This window comes from Artemia franciscana, chromosome 4 (genome assembly GCF_032884065.1).
Source record: "Artemia franciscana chromosome 4, ASM3288406v1, whole genome shotgun sequence".
NCBI classification, from domain to species: domain Eukaryota; kingdom Metazoa; phylum Arthropoda; class Branchiopoda; order Anostraca; family Artemiidae; genus Artemia; species Artemia franciscana.
Window position 1 is genome coordinate 17,599,026 of NC_088866.1, and position 22,356 is coordinate 17,621,381.

Genomic DNA, 22,356 nt, shown 5'->3' on the forward strand with positions numbered 1-22,356 from the left:
CGAATACCCGTACACAGAAAATAGAAATAATGTTAGCCAGACATGGCAAAGGCAAACAGAATTAACGTGCTACCATTGCAACTCCGTCGGTCACTATAGCACCAGTTGCCGAAAGAAAGACGTTAGGAATTACGGCCAAAAACAGGAACAGTGATATTACCTGTTTTAATTGTAATAAACGTGGACATTATGCCTCAGATTGCCGTAGCGCGAATAGAAATCACGACAATAGCTACAAAACAAGGGACGATGGACCTAAGGGAAAACAGGACAATCCAAGAAACGATCGATCCCGAGAGAATGGGAGAAATTATCAGACGCACAAGGGGACCGATGGGTTAGAAGCCCTGACAATAAGAAAACTTCGCATTTGCAGAATCACACAAAGTATGTGGTGAACTAAATGGCAAATCGATGGAAATAGCTATTGATTCCTGGAGTGACCAAACCTGTGTACAGAACAATTTAAAGGAGAAAACTGACATAAACTATAAAAATAAAGTGGCGGCGCTAAGGTACTATGGAGCAAATCATAAATGCCCGACAGCTCAGGTCACAATAGAAATTGCCATTAAAGAAGGAAATACAGTGAAAAAGGAATTACTCATGTAGTGAATGTTTTACAAGGGGGATACTTAGGAAATATCGGAAACCTTCTGTCATTAAAAGTAACCTCCATGCCTAAAACAGTAAATGCGGTGACACGGGACTAAGAAAAAAAGAAAAGGGAGGTAAAGTCGACCACTTTTGAAAACGACGAGCAAAATATACAAAACCAATCTCAGTTTAGTGAAGAGATTTTTGTACAGAATGAAAAACTAAGAAAATCCAAAATCAAAAAAAGGGGGGACGAAAAGAAATGTAACCAAAATCGAGAAAAATCATTGACAATAGAAAAAAAAACAGAAATAGCCAAATATGAACTAGCCGGAATAATCGGGATTACCCCCGAAAAATTGTCTGCGGTTGGAAGACAAGTGACAGTTTTAATCCATATATAGAAGCCTGCCACGTGCCGAGTTCCGGGGCCCGGTGGTGAAGTCGTCTGGCTTCCAATACTATACATATATATATATATATATATATATATATATATATATATATATATTTAATGGAACAATTTTCTTCATACTATTGAATGACTTTGCGTTAGTGTCACTTAATACCGGAATAATTCTAGAACTTCGATATATTTGCCGTGGACCTAATCAGTTTGGCTTCTTTAGTGTCGTTTAAGAAAACCATCAAAATAACTATGATGATTTATATTTTGATATTTTTTCATCTTTGGTAAAGTTTAAAATAAATAATGGAGTTTATATTTATTGCCATTTTTTTTTTCACCGTTGAAAAGTGAATTACAAACTTTTCTTTAGGAAAAATTGGAGAGTACAATTTACTGAAAGAGCTTGATCACGTCGCCATGCATATCAAGCAGGCTTCAGAGCAGTTGAAAACAGATGATGAAATTGTGACTTTAGCCCCAGATGAATATTTGGATCCAATTATGTCAACGTTGATGTTGGACCCTGTCATGCTGCCGTCTTCTAAGAATGTTGTTGACAAATCAACTATTGCTAGGTAGGTGGTCACTTTTCTGGTTTTATTCTTTATAAAAACAGCTAGGTAGTCACTTTTCTGGTTATTTATTTTTTGTAAACACAGCTTTTGGCTTTAAATAATTCTGAAAATTATCACGCATATTATCATGTTTGGGGTATCTCTAAAGCAATCCCTATAGACCAATGTTTCTTGATGTAGTAGAAAAATGGGTTACACTCATGTTGTCCGAAGGTGGCGAACCAGGGCGAGCCCGGTTCACGTTTGCCACAGATTAGCCTCCGTCTTAAGTCGAGTCAAGAATAGTTCTTGTTCCTCTGGAATTAGTCCTAGAACTTGTTGTTTATCAGATTTTTAATTGTCATTCAGTATTCAAAAATAAATACTAAAAATAAACAGGCTTAAAACAGTAGCTTACCCAAAGACCCACCTTCTATAAAAGAAGTCCTAGCTAAGTTTACTGTTGAAGGCAATCTCATTCGATAGAACACTACTACCAATTAACACATCTTGTATCCTGAAAGGTCAACACCAAACTTCAGCCTTTCAGGAAGTCTTGAAGTCCCACCTGAGGTTGAGGGCTTACCTAATCCTGTTATAGCGTAAGACGCATGATTTTTCTTCGGTAAGCACAGACTTGCTCGGTTCTACGCACCTCAAGAATAGAACATCAAGTTCAAACGGATATTCCTTCAAAACTTTCGCAGCAAGGAAGCACTTAGCACTCATTTTACCTGCAAGTCCAACTAAAACAAGGTCACCGACCTTTATTGGCTTTTTCCCTACATCTTTCTCATCTTCTCGTAGCTTAAGATCGTCCTCACTCTCATTGTTAAAGTCCATCTCAACATGATCAGACTCACTCTCACTCTCGAGGAACAATTGCTTGCGTGCGTCTTGCAATTGAGCTTTCTTTGCAGTCTTCTTCTCCTGGGTTTTCTGTTCTTTCTTCCTCATTCTTGCAGCACTCAGTTCCTCTTCTTGGCATATTCTTTCCTTCTATTGGGTATCAGTTAAAATTCCGGTAGTCTTTTTTTTACTGCACGTCTGAATTGCTTTCTCGGAGAATCTTTTGGAAATGAAGACACATCAAATAGTTCAGAGGAGCTTTTTCCAGCTTATCCATATAAAGAAAATCCTGGGAAAGATTTGGTATCGTTTTTATGGTTGGTGAACTGATTAGTCGCATCATCGTCAGCTGAAGAAGTAACGAGTGATGGAGGCTCCATGTCACCTGGGATCCAAGTAGATGGTAGATCAGATGCATATGAACTGTGGAACTAGCGATCATTGAAAACCTGGGGATTGAAAGGGAAATTTGTGTTGCAGCGAAAACCGCTGATTAAGCTTTAAGATAAAATAAGATAATATTTATTTTCAAAAGGCTATCACAAGCTCTATAGAGCCGAATTCGCTTTATATGTCAGTAAAAGCTAAGAAAAAAAAAATCAAAACAGTACATTAAGTCAATCACTTAAATTTAAAAGGAATTAAAAAGCAAAATCATTAAAGATAAAGGGCAAATCAGTAAACTTAACAATTAAATTACAAAAACTTTGCAGTAAATAAAAAAAGAATAAAAACGGCAATAGAGGAATAGGGAAATTTGGCAAGTACATAATCACGAATCTATTATTAAGGTGTTCCAAAATAAAGGGTATAAAACTTTTGCGAAACCTTTCTGTAACAGCATGGATCGGAGAGTAAGTTGGGATAGCTAAGGAGGCTGACCAGGGGAGTCGGAGTCTAATGGGATTGTGAAAATCAGGGAGTAAGTCCTCAGTACGGGGATTGGAAATGACTGATATAGCGAAAAGCAGGCAAATTTTTTCCCTCCTTTCTTTTAAGGTGGTAATGCGCGCAGCTTTAAGGAGGAAGGAGTATGGAATTTTGCCTTCTCTGTAAATGATCCTGAGCGAACGCTTTTGGACCGACTCGATTTTGTCACTAGGTTCATTTGAAAGTTGCGAATGCCAGACCGGATATGCATATTCCAATAACGGCCTGATAAAGGATAAGTAAACACGGAGGGAATGTATCTTAGGACCATTAAATTTGTTTAGTAGCTTAAAAACGGATAGTGAAACATTTGCTTGTTTAACAATGTTGGAAATATGTGTGTCCCACTTAAGATCATTAGAAATTGTGACACCAAGAAGCTTAACATGTTTCACTAGCATTTCTCTTGGGATTGGATCGCAAAAAGCAGGAGTAGATTTCAAGAAGTTGATTGGCATTATCTGTGATTTGGTGGGATTTACTGTCATATTTAGATTCTTAGATTCATCCGAACAACGGGTTAGGGTTTCAACGGGTTCACTTTTAATATTCCTATGACATACTTCAAGGATCGACAAGTCATCTACATATTTCCATCTTTGGGGGAATTCCTTGCCAATTTCGTTAATCATGACAAGAAATAATAGTGGTCCCAATAAGGTTCCTTGACGTATTCCACAGTACCTAGGGAGAGGGTTAGAGAAGGTATTTTTGTATTTTACAACTTGTGATCTGTCTGAAAGGAACGATATAACAACATTTACTAAAAGTGGGTCAATTTCAAAGTTATCATGTAGTAAACGAATTAGGATAATGTGGTCAACTAAGTCAAACGCTTTTTGGAAATCGACTAAAACTCATTTTAGCCAAACATTTGGTTTCTCTAGTTCACTTAGGATAGTGTGAATCAAGTGTACAAGGTAATGAGTGGTGGAGGTTTTTCTTAAATTACCAAACTGTCGGATGTCAATGCATGGTATAATTTTAATTTTAAGCCAGTCACAAAGGAACCCTTCGTAAAGCTTGGAAAAAACTGGAGTGAGTGTAATAGGACGCATCTTGGTTATAGTCAGACTGAAAGATTTTTTTGGGATGGGTGTTATAAAACCTAGTTTCCAGCAACTTGGGATTTTACCAGATTTTGTAATTTGGTTAAAAATATCAGATAAAGGTCCAGCAATTGTGTCTGAAAAGGCTTTAATCAAGTCAATTGGGATGTCTAATGGGCAAGTACTTGATTTTTTGAGCTTTTGGATTTTATCTATTACATCAGAGGGAGAAATTTGGGGGAAAGAGGTGGAGGGAGGAATAGTTTGACCTGAGCCAGTGAAAGGGGGGAGACTTTGTACTATGGACGCAAGATGCAGGTTCAAATCGTTGGCTTTCTTGTAAGGGGGCTCAGGGAGATGAAAATTAACTTCAACAGGGTTTTTTCCCGCAAATCTCTTTAATTTTCCTTTACCATTGTTTGTGTTTGTTAGAATACAAATCCTTAACCTTACTATTATAATACCCAGAAGCTGTCTTTCTCAGTTTTCTCTTCAGGAACTTTCTTAGATAATTAGCCTGTGTGATATGTCCTTGCTTGAACAAATTGATTTTTTTCCTTATTAGTTTTTTAAAAGTTGCAGTAATGTAAGGTTTATCGGTAGAGCATATTTTAATTTTTTTCACCGGAAAATGGGCTTCATATTTACTCCTCAATAAATTTTGGAGGGACAAAGCGTTGAAGTCGACATCATTTGTTTTTTACACAGGGGACCAATTTTCACTAGTGATCCAAGAGCCAAAATTGTTGAGTCCTGAGTCAATTAGAGGTCTAAAGACGGTTTCAGTAATAGTAAAGGAATGTTTAACTGTAGCTAGTGGAGATAGGAGTAGGCTAAAGTGGTAACTACCTCCGAGAGGGGGAAGAATGGTGACGGGTCTGTAGAAATTTGACACATGTAGACTCAAGTTTTAATTCATTTGCATCACCCAAGAAGAAAATTCCAGCATTTGGGTATTTAGATAGTACATAGTCGGCACTGCTATGCAATTTTTTAATAAAATTAATTTTTTCAGCCGCTCTCTGCCCAGGAGTAAAAACAACACAGGACAATCAAATTGAAAGGACGTGGTAAGACCTTAGGTCGAACACAAACCCACAAAATTTCATCAAAGGGAGTAAGACAAGGAACTAATATTTCTGAAGAATAAAAATCATTACGGACAAAGAAAAGAATTCCAACCCCTTTCTTACCCAGAGGGTGGGTTTCGGGTCTGAGTTTAATAAACTGGGTGAAATTATTCATTTTTAACATGTGTGTATTTTGAGCGTGTATTTCAGTAATAGCGATTATATCTGATCTATATATTTTTAGAAAAGGAGTCTAATCCATTAAGTTTTTCAAAATTAAGACTTTCAGCGTTGCTTAACAAAAGTGTGGGAAATTTAAAACGACCTGCAAAGGTACCATTTTTACACTTAACTTTATTTAAATTACAAATGGGTACAGGGGGTGTGGTGGGATTCTTAGCGGGGGCCAGATTAATGTAGTTAGAACAAGGGACCAAGGGAACACATTTGACTTTTATGGGATGACTATTAGGGTCAACATCGATAGATGAATTATTAGAGTAAGAGAAGGATTTGTCTTGGGGATTTGGGGGCGGGGGGACGGGCACTGATATGGATGAAACACGAGGAGAGCAATTAGGATTCATTACAAGACAATTAAAAAGTCTCAGACCTAAGTCACGTTGACAGGGTAGGCACAAAGGATAAAACGAATGGGCTGGTGGTGGGGTTTCGTAAGGTGCTGGGAAAGGGGGCCTGGTTAGGAATAGTGATTCATGTCCGTCAAGAAGTTGCTGGTTTGTGGCAGAGTAGGGAGGGTAAAGGGCAGCATACTGTGAGGGGGGAGGAAATAGGACTTCTGTATGCGGGGAGGGGGAGGAGGTAGCAAAGGATAAGGGAGGAGAGTTCGGGATCGGGAAGGGTTTTTCAATTTTTAAGCTGTGCCTGATGAACTTTGATGAGAAATTTTTGCTTGAGTGCGGTGCAGTAAAAAAAGACGGCGGAAGGGAGATGAGTGGCTCTTACAATTTTTGTCTTTAGACAGGGACACTCGAACAGGGCCCCAGGATTAACATCATCTACTTTTGGTGCATGGGCAAAACTACAATATTTGTTACAATGCATGGTGGGAAAAGGTGGAGGAAAAGTGTGTATGGGAGGGGGAGGGAAACTAAAAGGGGATACTAAAGTAGGGGTATTCAGGGAGGGGGAGCTTGTTTTCCGAAACAACCCTCTTGTTTTCCGAAAGTCTGGAGTGACATGAGCGAAAAAACATTCTCTGTTGCTACAAGTTAAGACACTACACAAATCTACGTGGTCAAAACTGCAATCATTTTTGTTGCAACATTTTGATCGGAAATTTAAGCATATATGCAAAAGCCGGTACTTTTCCTTCAGTCTGCAAAACCCTCGTTCAAAGAACCGACAAAGCATGTTGTATTTACGAGATCTTACGTCACTTTTCTCTACGAGCGTTGGAGGTTGTGCATTTGCACTAGTTGATGACGTATCACCAGGATTCATTTCGTCTGACAAGATCGCACAGTCGTGGGCTAGGCTTGGGCTAGATGTTATGTTTTGCACTTTATTATCAATGGGTGCATTTCGGTTAGCAGCAGCTATATCTTTGTCCGTTTGCGTTGACTTGGTAACTTGGTCACGGGAGATTTGCGAAGGGTCACAAGGGCGGGTTTCGATAGCCACCGAGAATTCACTGCTTTGCGATACGTTTTTCAAGAAAGCTCAGAGATTTTACATATCGAGATATTCTTGCATTTATGCTCTGTCGTAAAAGTCGTAGATTCCTTGTTGTAGAAAGCCTTCAAAGGAAACATAACTGACATGCCAAATGGTTGCAGCTTATGTTTTATGAAGTGGACCAGTGAGCATGAAAACTCCGTTTTCTTTGGCTAAGTGAAGCAATGCACTACTGTAACGACTAAGTTGATTGTCAAGTATTAGAAGCACAAGATTAGCTTTGCTCTGTCTTGTATGACTGATAAAATGGTTCATCCAAACAAGAAATAGTTCATTACACATCCAACCAGAAGCTGTTTCTTACCCGTGAGCAACAGTACCTGGCGATGCTCCTTTCAGTAAGATTTCGGGGCAATGTGGGGAAAAATGAGCATAGGAGGTACGCTATTACCCATTGCACTGACACAAACACATAGTAATATTCTGCCTTCTTTCTGATGGCGTTACCTTGCCGACCAGCTTCTGTCCTTTTGCTGCAACAATTTTCCCTGGCTTGTGGACTATTGATAGTCCACTTTTGTCTACATTTAAAATGTGTTTGCGGGTTAAATTTTCGCTCGTACGTATCACCCAGATTTTTAAAATTTCCCAACCGTCACACAATTGAAAGCAGTTGCACGGCAGAGACTTGTTGCTTCAAGTGCTCTTATAGTAAGATGTGTGTATCTTGCCCTAAAACCACGGCACCAATCTTCACCTGCAGCATTTTGATTGGCACCGCTTGTGCATGAATTTGGGATGAGATGTCCTTTGGCAAGAGAATAACTGCAAGCTAGCTGACGAACTTCAAGCGGTGCTAAACCATAATGCATATGGTACACGACATGCAAGTATTTAGCAAGAGCATTTTCTTGTTCTTCTGTAAAAGAATTTTTTTTAGCATAAAGGGGGAGAGGAAACAAGAGAGGTAGAAGATCAATATTCACATCCGGTTTCTCAGCCTTGGTGACGTATCTCCTTAGAGTTGTCCGAGGTATTCCATATTTTTTTGCAGCCGTTTTCTTTTCTTTTTTTTTTACAATAACTTCGATTACAGCTCCTCGGACCAGCAGAGGATCCATGCCCCTCTTCTTCCTTTCTTCTTATGGAATGGTTTTCACACCATTGTGCCCTAAAATAAGTTTAGAATATTGTAAATAGAGAAGTTTTTTAGTCTTATTTGTAACAGTCGTTTGCAAGTAGGAAATTTCATTGACAGAGTTCAGCTAACTTATGGGTGTTACTTCGTTTGGATTCGTGTAGATGATAATTCTGTTTGTCGAACATTGTGGAGTATGTTCTTTCAGATATTTTTATTAAGAAATAAAATAAAATAAAAAAATTTAAAGAAATTCTAAACAAATTTTTCATCTCGAGACATAAATTTTAGTTTTGAGGGGTTTACAACAATGGTATTAAATTGATGGTATGGAAACAATACTAAAGTGTCACTCCCTCTACGGGTCTGTCTGCCATACCAACCATAGCTTGTTACGATACTTGACTTCGCCTAGTAGCGTAAACATAGCTTAGGCTACTATAGAAAAAAATTATATTATAGGCAGCATAATAGCGCTGCCTAAGTAAAGAAAGATATGGGACCAATTTTTTTTTCTGACCAAGGCACTACGTATGGAAGGAGTTGAACATAATTTGCGCTTTAATTAAAAAAAAAAAATTATATTTTTTCACTTTTTCAACTTTAATAAATATCAGCATATGTATATTAAATTTCCGATGTACATTTATTTGGCTCATACCCTTCTTCCTTTCTTCTGATTAAACAAAAATACAAGTTTTTTTAAATGAAAGTAAGGAGCGACATTAAAACTTAAAACGAACAGAAATTACTCTGTATATGAAAGGGGCTTTTCCTCCTCAACGCCTTGCTCTTTACGCTAAAGTTTCACTCTTTCTCTTAGCTCTACATTTTCAAACAGTAAAAAACTTTATCGTAAACAGCTTTTGTCTTCTGACAAAAAATGCGAAATTCCACATTTTTGTAGATAGGGGCTTGAAACTTTTACAGTAAGGTTCTCTGATACGCTGAATCTGATGGTGTGATTTTCGTTAAGATCATAAGACTTTTGGGAGGTATTTCCCCCTATTTTCTAAAACGAGGCAAATTTTCTAAGGCTTGTAACTTTTGACGGGTAAGACTAATCTTGATGAAATTTATATATTTAAAATCAGCATTAAAATGCGATTCCTTTGATGTAACTATTGGCATCAAAATTCCATTTTTTAGAATTTTGGTTACTATTGAGCTGGGTCACTCCTTACTACAGTTCGTTACCACGAACGGTTTGATGGAATGGGTTTTTGCACCATTATGCCCTAAAATAAGTTAAAATATCGTAAGCCAAAGAAGTTTTTTTGTTTTATTTTTAGTTTAAGTTTATTTTTATTTTCCTCACCAAGCTATTTTTCTGGGCCAAGCAAGGTTTGATCCAACCATACTCAATCTTCCAGGCTAAAGAACATAGGATTGTCGTTTCTTTATTGAGTGCATCTGACAAAATATGAAGTAAATATCAATGAAGTCTGTTGCAAAAATTTAGCTCTCTAGGTTCGCCAGGCCCTGGTTCGCCAGTCCTAGAGTGTCGAAACAGGGCTGGATTTTTGGTGATGGTCTTTTTCCATCTATTAAGAAAAATCAGCACTGTCGAGTTGTTATCGTAGATGGCGTAGATCTATACAAAAAGTTCTCTCTTACCTTTACGTTAGAGACCGACTTTTTCATTTTCCTTTAACACAAAAATTTACTTTTCAAGCCCTAAAAATCAGCCCACATTAAAAGTTTTTCAAAACGGGGATCAGCTCAAAACTGGAAACATCAAAATTTTCGCTACTAGTGGTAACGTAAACGCTAGATTACGGGAATTTTTCCGTAGATGGCTCCCTAGTTAAATACAAATGGCGAACCTGACATAGGTCTCCCCTAAGGTTTATTTTTTGTACTTTGATGAGATCTAGGAGGTTTCGCTGCCCAGTTGGGAAAGGCACAGAGCAGGAGACGGTTCGAACCAGAAAAAAGGGGACAAGATTTGGGGGACTAGGGGGTAGTCAAAACATTTGATATTGTGAAATATATTGAAAATATATAAAATGGGTTTTCCTCGCTATTAGTTTCTTCTATTTTTTTTGTTTCTCTTCTTAGTGTCATTTTCCCGAATCCGAAAAGGCTACTCTTTCCGGGGCCCCCTTATATTAACATTCTATCCTTCCAGTGTGTACCTATGGAAATAAATATTATGCCTCACAGTATGTAATTACCTTACTACAAAGATATGCAGTGTATTATAAAGGAATTGGTGATGCTTCTAATCTTGCTAAAGGGTTTAGGTCACAGTAAATCCAAGTCTACATGCAAAATTATATTTTTTTTGAAAAAAAGTCGAAAATGGACAGTATGTGGTCTAAAATGATTTGATAGTATTCACGGTATTCTCTAAATTGACAGTATAAGCTGACCTGGTTTCCAAATATTTAGACTGCTAGTTTCTTTAAAAAAAAAATTCTAAGTCTGAATACTGGATATATAACTGGAATAATAATTTTTTGTGTTAAAAATCAAGGAATTCTGATTTATTTTATGAAATTGATGAATTGAATTTTTATGAATCATGAATTGACTTATTTATTGTGATGAAAATGAATGCTATTAATGTATGATTAGATATAATAAATAATGATAAGGTATAATAAATATAGTTGGTACATATTTATGTATCCTTAATTATCGTTTAAGGGCTGGTCATCTTGCAAGTAAATGTTTGTTCTGGTTTCAACAAAGAAAGAAGTTCACCTCATTTACTGATTCTTTAATTTCACAGATCCATTATTAAAAAATCTGCCTCTATTAATGGTATTTCTTTTATTTAGATCAAATACCTGCCTGTCTTTCTCTCAAATTAGTGTAGCAATAATTGTAAAAAAATGTAAAGAAACTCAAAACGTTAGATGACGTTTTTTTTTTACATCAAATTCAGTTCTCACTTTTGCACTTCACCCGTTCTCTTTGAGCCGTATTGTCGACTGTAGCAAGTGAACTTACCAGTAGAATTCCACAGAGAGCCTTAGAAAGGTCCTTTTTATTATCTAAATAATTGTCTAAAAGATGCTCAAATTTTATGTGTCATATGTAGTTTCTAGAGGAAGGACTAGAAAATTATTCTCTTTCTGCCTAAACTCGGTGCATTTTTTAATTTAAGCAATATTCAGTTATTTTTAACCGAAAAATAACCTGGTGAAGGATTACCCTTCGTAATTGAAGCATATAATTATAGTTTGAAAAGGTGTGTTAGCCTGTTAGAAGTTAATTCTTTGTGCCTGTTAGCCTGTTAGAAGTTAATTCTTTGTGCTGTGATATACCGTGGCGCAGAAGAATTTGGACTTGAATTTGGGTTATATTTTTTGTTGCGGGGGGTTTCTTTAGCCCCCCTTGCGAGTATGTCTTCATTTGTTTGCCTTTGATAGTAAGGATGTCGACAAAAATCGTTATTGATGAGCTGCTTAGCTTTTTTATCACCCAAATAGACTCTGGGACTCCCTATGGATCTCCTAATTAAGCTTTGTGCAGATTTTTACTCGGTGGAGGAAATCAACAGAGCAAAAGAGAACCTTGTTGCTTACGTTCCCAGTGAAGTGATCGCGTCTCTGACGAAGGAATTTCCAGACTTTGTAAAAACCCGATCGGGCCAATCTGCAAAAAGCCCTGTACTTTGTGAATTTTTTTGTATCCTCTTACAAGTTGATAGAAAATTACTTCCGACTTTTCTGGCGCATAATTTGTTGCGATTCTCCTCTTTGTCACTATCGCACTTTGATCTTGCGATTATTATGAGCTCATATAGGTTTTCGAAATCCGAGTTAGAGCAGCTTAAATTGTTTGTTCAGAATATTGCGTCATCGGAAGTGTCTTGATTAAAACCTGAACTCGATGAGATCAAATCTACACTTCATGCAATTGTTGCTAAGCAACAGATGACGCCCGCAACTAAGTTATCGCAGTCATCTGAGATTCCCATCCTGGTGCAACCCAATGAGGATGTTTTGACGGATAGTGCCAATGAGTATGCGCCTGTTTCTATTAATAGAATGAATAGTGGCTCCGTGACTCTTTTTTCTAGGCCAGTGACTGGTACCAAGAGTCAAATGGGAGCTGGAACCTATGCCAGTGCTACAGCGAAACCTGCTAACACACGTAAGGTTAAAATGGCTCAGGTAGCTGGAGGTCCTGGTTCTCTTTCACATGGTTTTCAAGGTCCCAAATATTCTGTGGGAGCTAATATCAGGTCTGTGATTCCTAATGTGAAGTCAGTCCTTCAAACTAAGGTATCAAAGCTTTTTGTTAGTATATTTGCTCCCGAAACTACTGAGGACACAGTTGCTAATTTTGTTTCAAAGAAGCTGAATTGTCCAGTATCTTGCTCAAAAATTGTGACGGCCAGTCCCAACAGTGCTTCGTTTAAGCTCGTTGTGTCGCCTGCGCTACGTGCGAAAGTGGTTTCACTTGAGTTCTGGCCTGCCGGTACCCTTGTTAGGACTTATTATGAACCTAAGCCTAAATTGCCCACTAGTGAGTTCACGCCATCCGAAGGTCAAACTTACATAGATGGGTGAAAAACTACGTATAGCGTCATATAACTGTCACTCGGTGAAGCATAATGCAGGTGCAGTGAAAGCTCTCTGTGAAGAGTCTGGCTTAATTTTTCTACAGGAAACCATGTTAATTGATTTTGATAATGCTTTTTTGGAGGGTTTAAGTGGGGATTTTGTTTCTTTTGTAGTGAATGCTACGAAAGCAGGTGATGGCCTTTTGAGAGGGAGGCCGAGAGGTGGGTTAGCTATTCTTTGTAGAAAAGCTTACTCCCACCTAATAACTTTTCCATTCCCCTCAAATGAGAGGCTGCAGCCAGTCTGCCTCAGTTGTGATGATCAGGAATACCTTTTTGTTAATGTGTATATGCCAGTATGCTCAAGTGAGAATTTGCATGAATTCTCTCTGTACTTAGGTAAGCTAGTATCGTTTTAATCTGATAAATGTACTTATGTTTGTTTCCTGAGCGATTTTAATGCTAATTACAGTACATTTTCAGCCGTGAGCTGAAGGCAGTAATAGCTGAAAATGATTTGGTTTGTTGTGATGAAGTGGCTCTAGAGCCATCGACTTTTACATATTTGAGCCCGTCAGGCCATACGTCATGGATTGATCACGTGGTGTGTTCAAGTTCTTTTAGTAGTAATGTTGTGCCTATTTCTGTAAGATATGATTTATTTAGTTGAGACCATTTCCCTCTTTTGTTTGAATTATCTTGTGCTATTCGTGCTGCGGATTCGTTGTGTACAGATCCGCCAACCCCTGGTCCGCCTGCTGTGGACTGGGAGCGTGTGAGTGCGTCTCAGCTTGTGGCCTATGGTGTGGAGGTCGAGAGGCGTATCCTTGCTCTGGATATAACTACTATTTACCATTGCACTCTCCCCTACTGTACTAATCCTTCTCATACTAATGAGTTAGGGGCTCTTTTTTTTACACTGATTTCGATTATTATTGTTAGTGCATGTCATACTCTACCTCTTCGTCTGGGTAGTACTAACAGGAAAAGGGTGGGGCTAAATGTTATTCCTGGTTGGAATACTTACGTTTGCCCTCATTATGTAGCTGTGACAAATGCCTTGCTTTTGTGGGCTGCTAATGGCAGGCCTCTTGGAGGTAGGCTCGATTCTGCGAGGAGAATTCTTCACAGTAGGTTTAGGAGTGCCCTTCGGTGGTGCAAAAAGAATATGGAGAGTTGAGGACTTTGGCTCTAGCCAGTAGTTTGGGTTCATTTAATCTCCGTGATTTTTGAAAAAATGTTGCTAGTTCTAAGAGTGCTGGTCCCCAAAAAATGTCGAACAGAGTCGGTTAAGCGACAGGTCCCAAATACATTGCTGAGTTATGGAGGGGTCATTACAGTGCTCTTTTCTTGTCAGTGGCTTCCGATCCCAAAGCAGCAAGGGCAAGGTCCTTCTCCAAACCTTGGACTGATCCTGTTAAGCAGCTGATAACGGCAGAGTCTGTGGCGCGGTCGTTGTATGGGCTTTCAGGCAGAAAGTCTGGTGGAATTGATGGAGTGACGGCAAATCACATTAAGCATGGTGGCCCATCCCTGATTTGTTTGTTGACCCTGCTCTTCAATGATTTCCTTAACCACTGCTATGTCCCAGATTCCCTTACTGAGGTTTGCCTGGTTCCTATTCCGAAGTCGAATGCTGGTGATATGACATCGTTAAGCAATTACAGACTGATTGCTGTAGCGGCTGCCATCTCAAAACTTTTTGAAAAATGTCTATACTCTTTGATATCACCCCAGATTGATTCAGCAAATTATCAATTTGGGTTCAAAGAAGGATCTTCAACGAAGCTCTGTATCCTTAAATCTGTAGTGTAGTACCTTTGGTTTCTTTCTAGTCCTGTGTTTGCATGCTTCGTTCATGCAAAGGCGACTTTCGACCGAGTGAACTTTAAGAAGTTCCTTGACAAAATAGACACTAAAGGAGTTGACCTTCGTATCATTGGAACTCTTCAATACTGGTTTGAAGTCCAGCGTTTCAAAATCAAATGGAGGGGTTATTTCAGTGAGTCTTTCCCTGTTTTGAATGGTGTGCGGCAAGGTGGGGTCCTCTCGCCGTTGCTGTATAAGCTTTATGTGGACGATCTTAACCTGCGTTTGGCAAAAACTGGGGTTGGCTGTTTCATTGGTGGTGTTTGCTTCAATAACTTGACTTATACTGATGACCTGGTTATTTTAGCTCCTACAGTGGCTGTACTTAACCATTGACTTTCAATATGTGCTGAGTTTGCGTCAGCCAATGATATTGTGTTCAACACGGCTAAGACCCAGTGCGTGGCGTTTATTCCCCGGGGAACTCCTTTGAAACATATACCTATGGCTTGTCTTTCTGGAGTGTCATTATCTTTTGTTGGATCCTACAAATATCTTGGATTCACGGTGTCTCTGAGTGATGAGCTTCATGTTAAGGCACTTTCACGTTCGCTGTGCCGCAGGGTTAACTTGCTTATTCGTAAGTTCGGGAGTTGCGACCCTTCTGTAAGATGCTCTCTTTTCAGAGGTTACTGTACTCCGCTGTACGGTCTAGCTTTTGTACAATCTCTGTCAGTTGGATGTGAGAATTCTCTTCGGTTTCTTTATAACAGGTCTTTACGGTGGCTTCTTCATCTTCCTTTTAATTGTAGTGCATCTGGAATGTTTGTTGGTGATAGCCTCCCGTCTTTTCATGAGCTGCGTAGAAAATCTTCTCTTTCTATCCAGACAAGGATACGTGCTTCGGATAATCCCCTCATTTTGGTGCTTTCTGAGCCGCTTTTTGATCTAAAAAACTAGATAAGTTAAGTTTTATTTGTAATCAATGCACATAAATTAATACACTTTGCTAATCCCCGCAAAGGCTTCTTGGCCTAATCCCCGCATAGGCTTCTTGACCTAATTCCCGCAAAGGCTTCCAAATACATTGGTTTCTTGTTGCTTAAACATTTTTTGGAATTTAATTCAGCACTATTTAACTTACATGGTCTAGTGATCTACGCCACAATAAAAAGAAGTTTTCACAATTTTTAAAATTATCTGTTATATTTATTTTCTAGTGAAAAAATCACTTTTATTTGCTCCTTCTACTACTTTCTACATTTTTTCTACTTCCTTTCTGCTATAATTAGTTTGAAGTAGGTATTTTTACTATAGTAGAGTACGAAAAATCAATAGTTTCGATTCAATCAACGAAATAATAATTTATGTTTCACTTTATGAGCGAAAGATAGAGAAAAATAGAGAGATAATCTAAAGAGTAAAATAGATAAAAGCGATTGTGAAGACAGAAACAGAAAAGAGGATGTACTGAGCTGCATTTCTAAGGCTCATGTGTGAAACTTACGATCATGAGGAACCAAAATAAAAGGAAACACAAAAAAGCAATATATACAATTTTGCTTTACCTGTAAATCATATAGTTGTATATAAACAGCTGAATAAATTTATTGAGTTTTTTTCTCTTTTATCGCTATATTCTATTTTGTCGCTATTTTAAGTTATTTATTTTTATGTTATTTTATATTTATAATTTTTTAATTACAGTTATATGTAGTTATATATTTATTATGGTTATTTATTTATATTCATTTTTTATTATAGTTTTTTAGTTATTTATTGCTATTTTATGCTCATTGAACCAAAAAAATAGAACACTAAAAGGGACAGTAGGTGTGTTTGTATGTATTCCTTTTGAACTAGCCAGTGCCCTATGTACTAACTTAGCTCAATTGACATATAATCCTGAAAAAATTGTCCAAAATGAAGGATCTGCATACCGTACAAAATAAATAAACAAATGCAAATAATTTGGATGTTAATAATCTAAAATTGGGTTTCTTTTGAATATTTGGAATTCCGCTTGCTAGCGTTGATCTGTCAGAGAAAATCTGTAGGAGTAGTTTTACTTTCTAATAAACCTATGTTGAAAGGCAAAAGTGTCCTCTCGTTATCAGTTCTCATACTCGTTTGTCCATTTATTGCTTGATTAAGGTGAAGAAAAAGTAAATAATGCGGCATTAGATTTTACAATTCCTACTGGCGGTGCTGATCCCTGTTTTATGGCCCTTCAGCCAGGAAGGGCAGTGGAGGTCTGGGACCATCCATTCTCTGTTTTTGCATACCCGTCCTGTTTAGCATCCCCAGATTTCTCCCAGGTACCCGTTTAGAGCTGGGTCAACTCTGGATGAACCTACAGAGTCGTGCTAGTGACCCTCGTTCAAACCAAATAACCAACGATACCAGAACTCAAAGCCCTGTCCTCATGAACAAAGGGTCTCAAGTCTAGCGCGCTAATCACTCAGAATAGTCAGATAATGTACTTGACAAGGGAAACACCAATCATATAAGACAAACAGTTGTAATGAGTGGTGGTAATAGAGAGGCAGACCTAAATAAATGGATTTGCTTCTTTCTTAACCTTAACAGCCCTTTGCGGGTTGCATGGAAGAGAAAAACAACGGATCTCTTCAAAAGTTTAAAGTTATTTTTTGTGTTGTGTCTCAAATCTAAAAAACCTCGTTTGTCGACTTTAACAATTATTGCATTTGGATTAATCTTTTATTCTATAAAATTGAATTAATTCATTCAATTAAAGTTACCAATTATAATTGAATTGTATATTTCAGGCATTTATTAAGTGATCAAAGTGACCCCTTTAACCGTGAGCCCCTTACCTTGGATCAAGTCATTCCATGCCCTGCGTTGAAAAAGGAGATTCATGACTGGCTAGAAGAACAGAAAAAGAAGACGGGAAAGAATACAAATAATTAAGTTGATAAATAATGTGTTTAGATTATAGGAATGATTGTTGTTACCGTGTGATGTTTCAAGTGACAGACAGCTATTATTCGCCCCAAATTTTGTTAGTGGCACGAGTGGATAACCTAACGCTCACATGTGTTTCCAATTAGAATATCTGTTTACATTTAAAATCAATGCTTGTCCAGCATCATTTTGTAGCTGAGTATTCGGTTTTAGAGTCTGAAGCTGTTGATCTAGGATTCAAATCCCGCCAATTAGCAAGCTTCTCTTGTCACTATATTTATTATATGTGCTTCAGTATGGGACCCAGTTTTGTAAAAATGCATGACCTAGCATGGGCATATTTAGGCATAACAGTCTTCCTGGACCCGAATGTGAACGTTACCACAGTCCTTATAACGAATTGCTAAGTAGTTAACGTTTCAAAGTAAATGATTGTAAGAGGTTTAAGCTTAGATCGATTGTTCATGTTTTAGCTTAAGGTTTGTCTTTTATCATGTAAATCTTATTCTAAACAATTAGTAAGAGTCCGTGACTCAAAAGAAAACCCTGTTATAGGAAACCTGCTTTTTCCCGTGTATTATTGCACTAAAGGCGTAAAAACAGCTAGCAAGAACGACTTGCTCCCTTGGTAGAGTATCAAGTTCCCAATCTCGGGAATTTCGGGCCTCATATCAAGGTTTTTTCTGTTGGTAAATACTAAAATGTTGAGACTACATTCCTTTTTCTGTTAAAGTTGTTTGTGGAGACGAATGGATGTTAGACTGGTTACGAGAACTAATGGATGCATTTTTGAATTTAAGGCCTTGGGTATCATAAATAAATATTTCTGAACTTCAATTCTGCCCTGCTTTGTATCAAGGCTAGGGGAATAGTATTGTTTGACAATTTGGTGTTGGAGGAAGGATGGGGTAAAAACGTTTTCTCCGATTCTAAAAAAAAACACACGGTATGGGCAGAGCAAGCTTCAGGATTTTTGATGGGGGTTGGTACAAAAAAAGACTTTAAACATCGCGTCAAATATGTTTTTTTATTCATTCTTTTGTGTCTTAGCTAGTCGGACAAACATTTCTGAGGGGTGGGGGATTCAAACCCCTGTAACCTCTCCCCTGAATACGGCTTTGGAAATGAGACTTCTTCTTATAGAGGCTGGACCGCTAGCTAATTACAAAAGTTGTGTTGGCCCAGTTAAAAACCATAAAATTAATAGAAAATTTTATATATTTACAAAATTGACTCATTTAATTTTTTCTTCTTTCTTTTTCTATTTTGTAATTTCTTTGAATTTTTCCGTTTTTAAGTAGTTGATTTCTCTGTCAGTTTTTGAATTGTTTTCTGGCCCTGTTTTACTTTTTTTTTCAGGAGAAGTGAATTAACTAATTTTGGCAATGTATCAGTAGAAGATTGATTAAAAATTAAAACCTAATTTAAAAAACACTGTTTCTAACTTGAGAAAATGCAAATTTAATGTTTACGATATGCTCATGATCAAATCCTGCTGATGAGCTATAATCTAAGTTTTTATTAATAATTATTTTTGAAAGAAATTCCTTTCCATATATTGATATGTTGCAAATTCGGAAGGTGAGATTAAACCAACTTGACATTACGACCCAAGATCTAAACATTGATTGAAAGTGCACTTTATATTATGTTGAGGGTGACGGGGAGAAAAGTAATGTTAGGAGTGAGAAAAGGAGGGTCTTAAAGAATTAAATGAACTTTTTTCTCCTTTTTTTTAAACACGACCTGTACATACGTTACGAGTCTTTTAAGAGCTTAAGAGGAAGTTCTCTGTTCATTTCAGTAAATTCTAAAGGAAGTGAAGATTTGTTTAAATTTATCTGAGAAGATACGTGAAAACGTAATATATCTCGGTAGATATCTTTCCCAACAGAAGAATGCGGAAGGTTCTCAGGAGACAGATGCTTCAAAATCATTGTCCCTCTTTCTTTCTCTTTTCATTAGTCCCTCTTTTTCTTCTTTTTTTGACTTAATGTAAAGACTGTAAGTTTGTAAAGTGTGTCTACGTAAAGCTTGGATTGTCAGTTTAATAATTTAGTTTCGAAATGTGTCTGTTTTAATGGAATTACAGTCTTAATATATTTTGATATCTATTAGTTTTTTCACCATTATATATTTATTTATTTATTGTAGTCACTATACAATAAAAAGTATAGTTATAGGAGGAAATTTGAACTGACAAAGTTTGAATTTGATTACGTTTGTTTTCACTCAGAATGACGCTTAAGATAAGCAAAATCTGACTTTTTTTGTCAAAAAAGTACAAATAAACAAGAATAAATCTAATACTTATGAAAATGTTGTATCCAACCTATCCAAGTGGATTGCACACCCGAGTTGCAAATCCCATGTCCTTTGGGGTGCAGGTTCAATTCTTTGAGTTGGTAATGATTCCTAATTCCTGGCTCGGAGTGGGGTGTCAATGGTGTGACCCTGCAAGCTTAGCCACCTGGATTTTGAAAGCAGTGATCCGTTTCAACATAAATTGAATTGAATAAGAGTATAGGACACTTCTTTTGACGGTAAAGGACAGGTGAAACTAATTTTTTTATCCGAATTTTAAGAACTCACTGCAGCACCAAGACGTCTGAGGCCAAAACAGCTACGCACGCTCCTCCTTCATCCCAATCTATTTAAAGCTTCCTCTTTACACACTCCAAGGAAGTTTTCATTTCCTTTAAACTTTCTTTATGAAATCCTTCCACCCATACGAGGACGACCTGCTTTCCGTTTAGCCCTAGACGGTTGGATAAAAGGGACAATCTTTGGCAATTTATCATCCTTCATCCGCAGAACGCACCCTAGCCATCTCAACCTTTCTTTCATTATACCCCTAGAAAGTGGGATTGTACCACATTTTTCGCACAGCCTACTGTTTAAAATAAGGTCAGTCAGCCGGGTACCCAGAACAATCCGTAGGCAATATCTCTGGAAAATATGTAGTAAACTTTCATCCGCCGTCCAAGACAAGTGAAGCCGACGAGTACCCGACGACTACTTTCTATCTTCGCTTATTCCTAGTCTTAGTGACTTAGTCGTATTATCATTTATTTTAAAACCTATTCTAAAACTCTGATTTCGCAAAACGCCTAAAAATTCATTAATTTTGCTCGCACTTTCATCTAGGATGCTTAAATCATCTGCATAATCTAAGTCCAGGAGAGTTTTCCTCCCCATTTGATTCTATGGTCTCCCATTGCCTTTCCTGTGCTCCTTAAGACAAATTCCATCGAAATGATCCATATAAAAGTGGATAGGACACAATCCTGCGTAACTCCCGATTTAATACAAAACCAGTTGGTATCCTGATTTCCTACCTTAACCGCAGCAGTGTTGTTCTCGTACATAGCACAAATCCCTTTAATGTATTTGTCTGGTGTACCATACAAGGATAATGCCTGCTAAAGCTTTTCTATCAATAAAATCAATCGCTTGCTCATAATTGATAAAACTGAAGACCAAAGGTGTTCGACAGCTAAGGCACTTCTCAGTTATTAACCTAAGTGTGAAAATTTGGTCAACACATTCTCTACTTTTATAAACCGCACTGTTCTTCTCATAAAACTTTGTCCAAAGTATCTCTCAGTCTAAAAAGTATCATATTACTAACTAGTTTGCTACCTACAGAGACCAGACTCTTGCCTCGATGATTACGACACTCACTCTTATCACCTTTCTTATTCAGTGGTTTCAGTAAAGTTTTCCTAAAATCGTTAGGTACTTCCTCTTTTATAAAATCATATTCATAATCTTCAGTAGCTTATTTCTAACCTCAGAGCCACCATATTTAAGAAACTCATTTACCACACCATCAGCACCCTGAGCCTTATTATTTTTTATTCTTTTTGGTACTGTCGGTAAAGTTTTCCTCACATAACAAATCTTCATTTAAATCCAAGGTATCACAAACTTTTTCATTTTCTTCCATATCTTTTCCTGGAACTGTATCTCGGTTTAGCCCACTCTCAAAATGTTCTGTCCATCTCTTTTTAACTCTTTCCTTATCACTAATTGTGGCCCTGTTCCCATCTTTAACTGTTACAAGTCCATAGTCACTACTTCCTCTCAATTTAGTAACATGCCAATGCAATATTTTACTATTATGCCTTCTAGCTGCATCTTCCATATCCTCAGCAATTTTATCCATGGCCTCCACTTCACATCTCCTTAGTTAATGTTTTAATGCTTTTTCTACTTTTTTGCATATTGTTTTCACTTTGTACTTTCGTTATCAAATGACCTATCAAGAGCCCCAAGAGCTCCTGTCTAGCCGTAAGAAGCGAAAACGATGCCGCAAGCGTAGCGGCAAACGAGGTCAACGGATGATCCCACTTATCGTGTCATTAAGAACAACCAGTCATGCTCCAAGAACCGAACCCCGTCAACACATCCTTGTTGAGATAGACTGCTTAAAAAATGCTAATATACCATCTCTTGTTCCTTTCAATCAAGCTCCGATATGTTCGAATAGTTGTGATCAGCCCCCCCCCCTATTGGGGTCAGTGACTTTTATTTCGAAAAATAGAATGCCTAATTTTCTCATTATAAACCGCCAGTCATTATGTAACAAAATAGAAGAATTTGAAGTTATCGTCCGTCAAAACAGTATCCCAGCTATTGTAGTTACTGAAACGTGGAATCTTGATAGGTCTTCAGGTCATATGGCAGGCTATGAAATTTTCCTGAGTACACGTGGTGATCGAGATGAACATAGACTAGGTGGAGGTGTTGCCTTGTATATATGGAAAGACATCCCCTGCAAATTATTACCGGAATTATTTGATCCAGCTTTTGAAGTAATCTGGGCTATTTGCAAACCAAAGTCTCTTCCCTGTCGTTTTTCTT

General features: G+C 37.6%; 1 protein-coding gene across 1 annotated transcript in view; it reads left to right on the top strand.

Moving 5' to 3' along the window:
* Nucleotides 1-19,604, top strand: part of LOC136026079 (ubiquitin conjugation factor E4 A-like) — a gene marked incomplete in the record, with an annotated part of 59,678 nt that extends 40,074 nt beyond the window's left edge. The window contains 2 exon segments of the mRNA XM_065702274.1: nucleotides 1,377-1,581; nucleotides 17,352-19,604. Coding sequence (XP_065558346.1) covers nucleotides 1,377-1,581; nucleotides 17,352-17,496 — 350 coding nt within the window.
* Nucleotides 19,605-22,356: the final 2,752 nt, after the last annotated feature.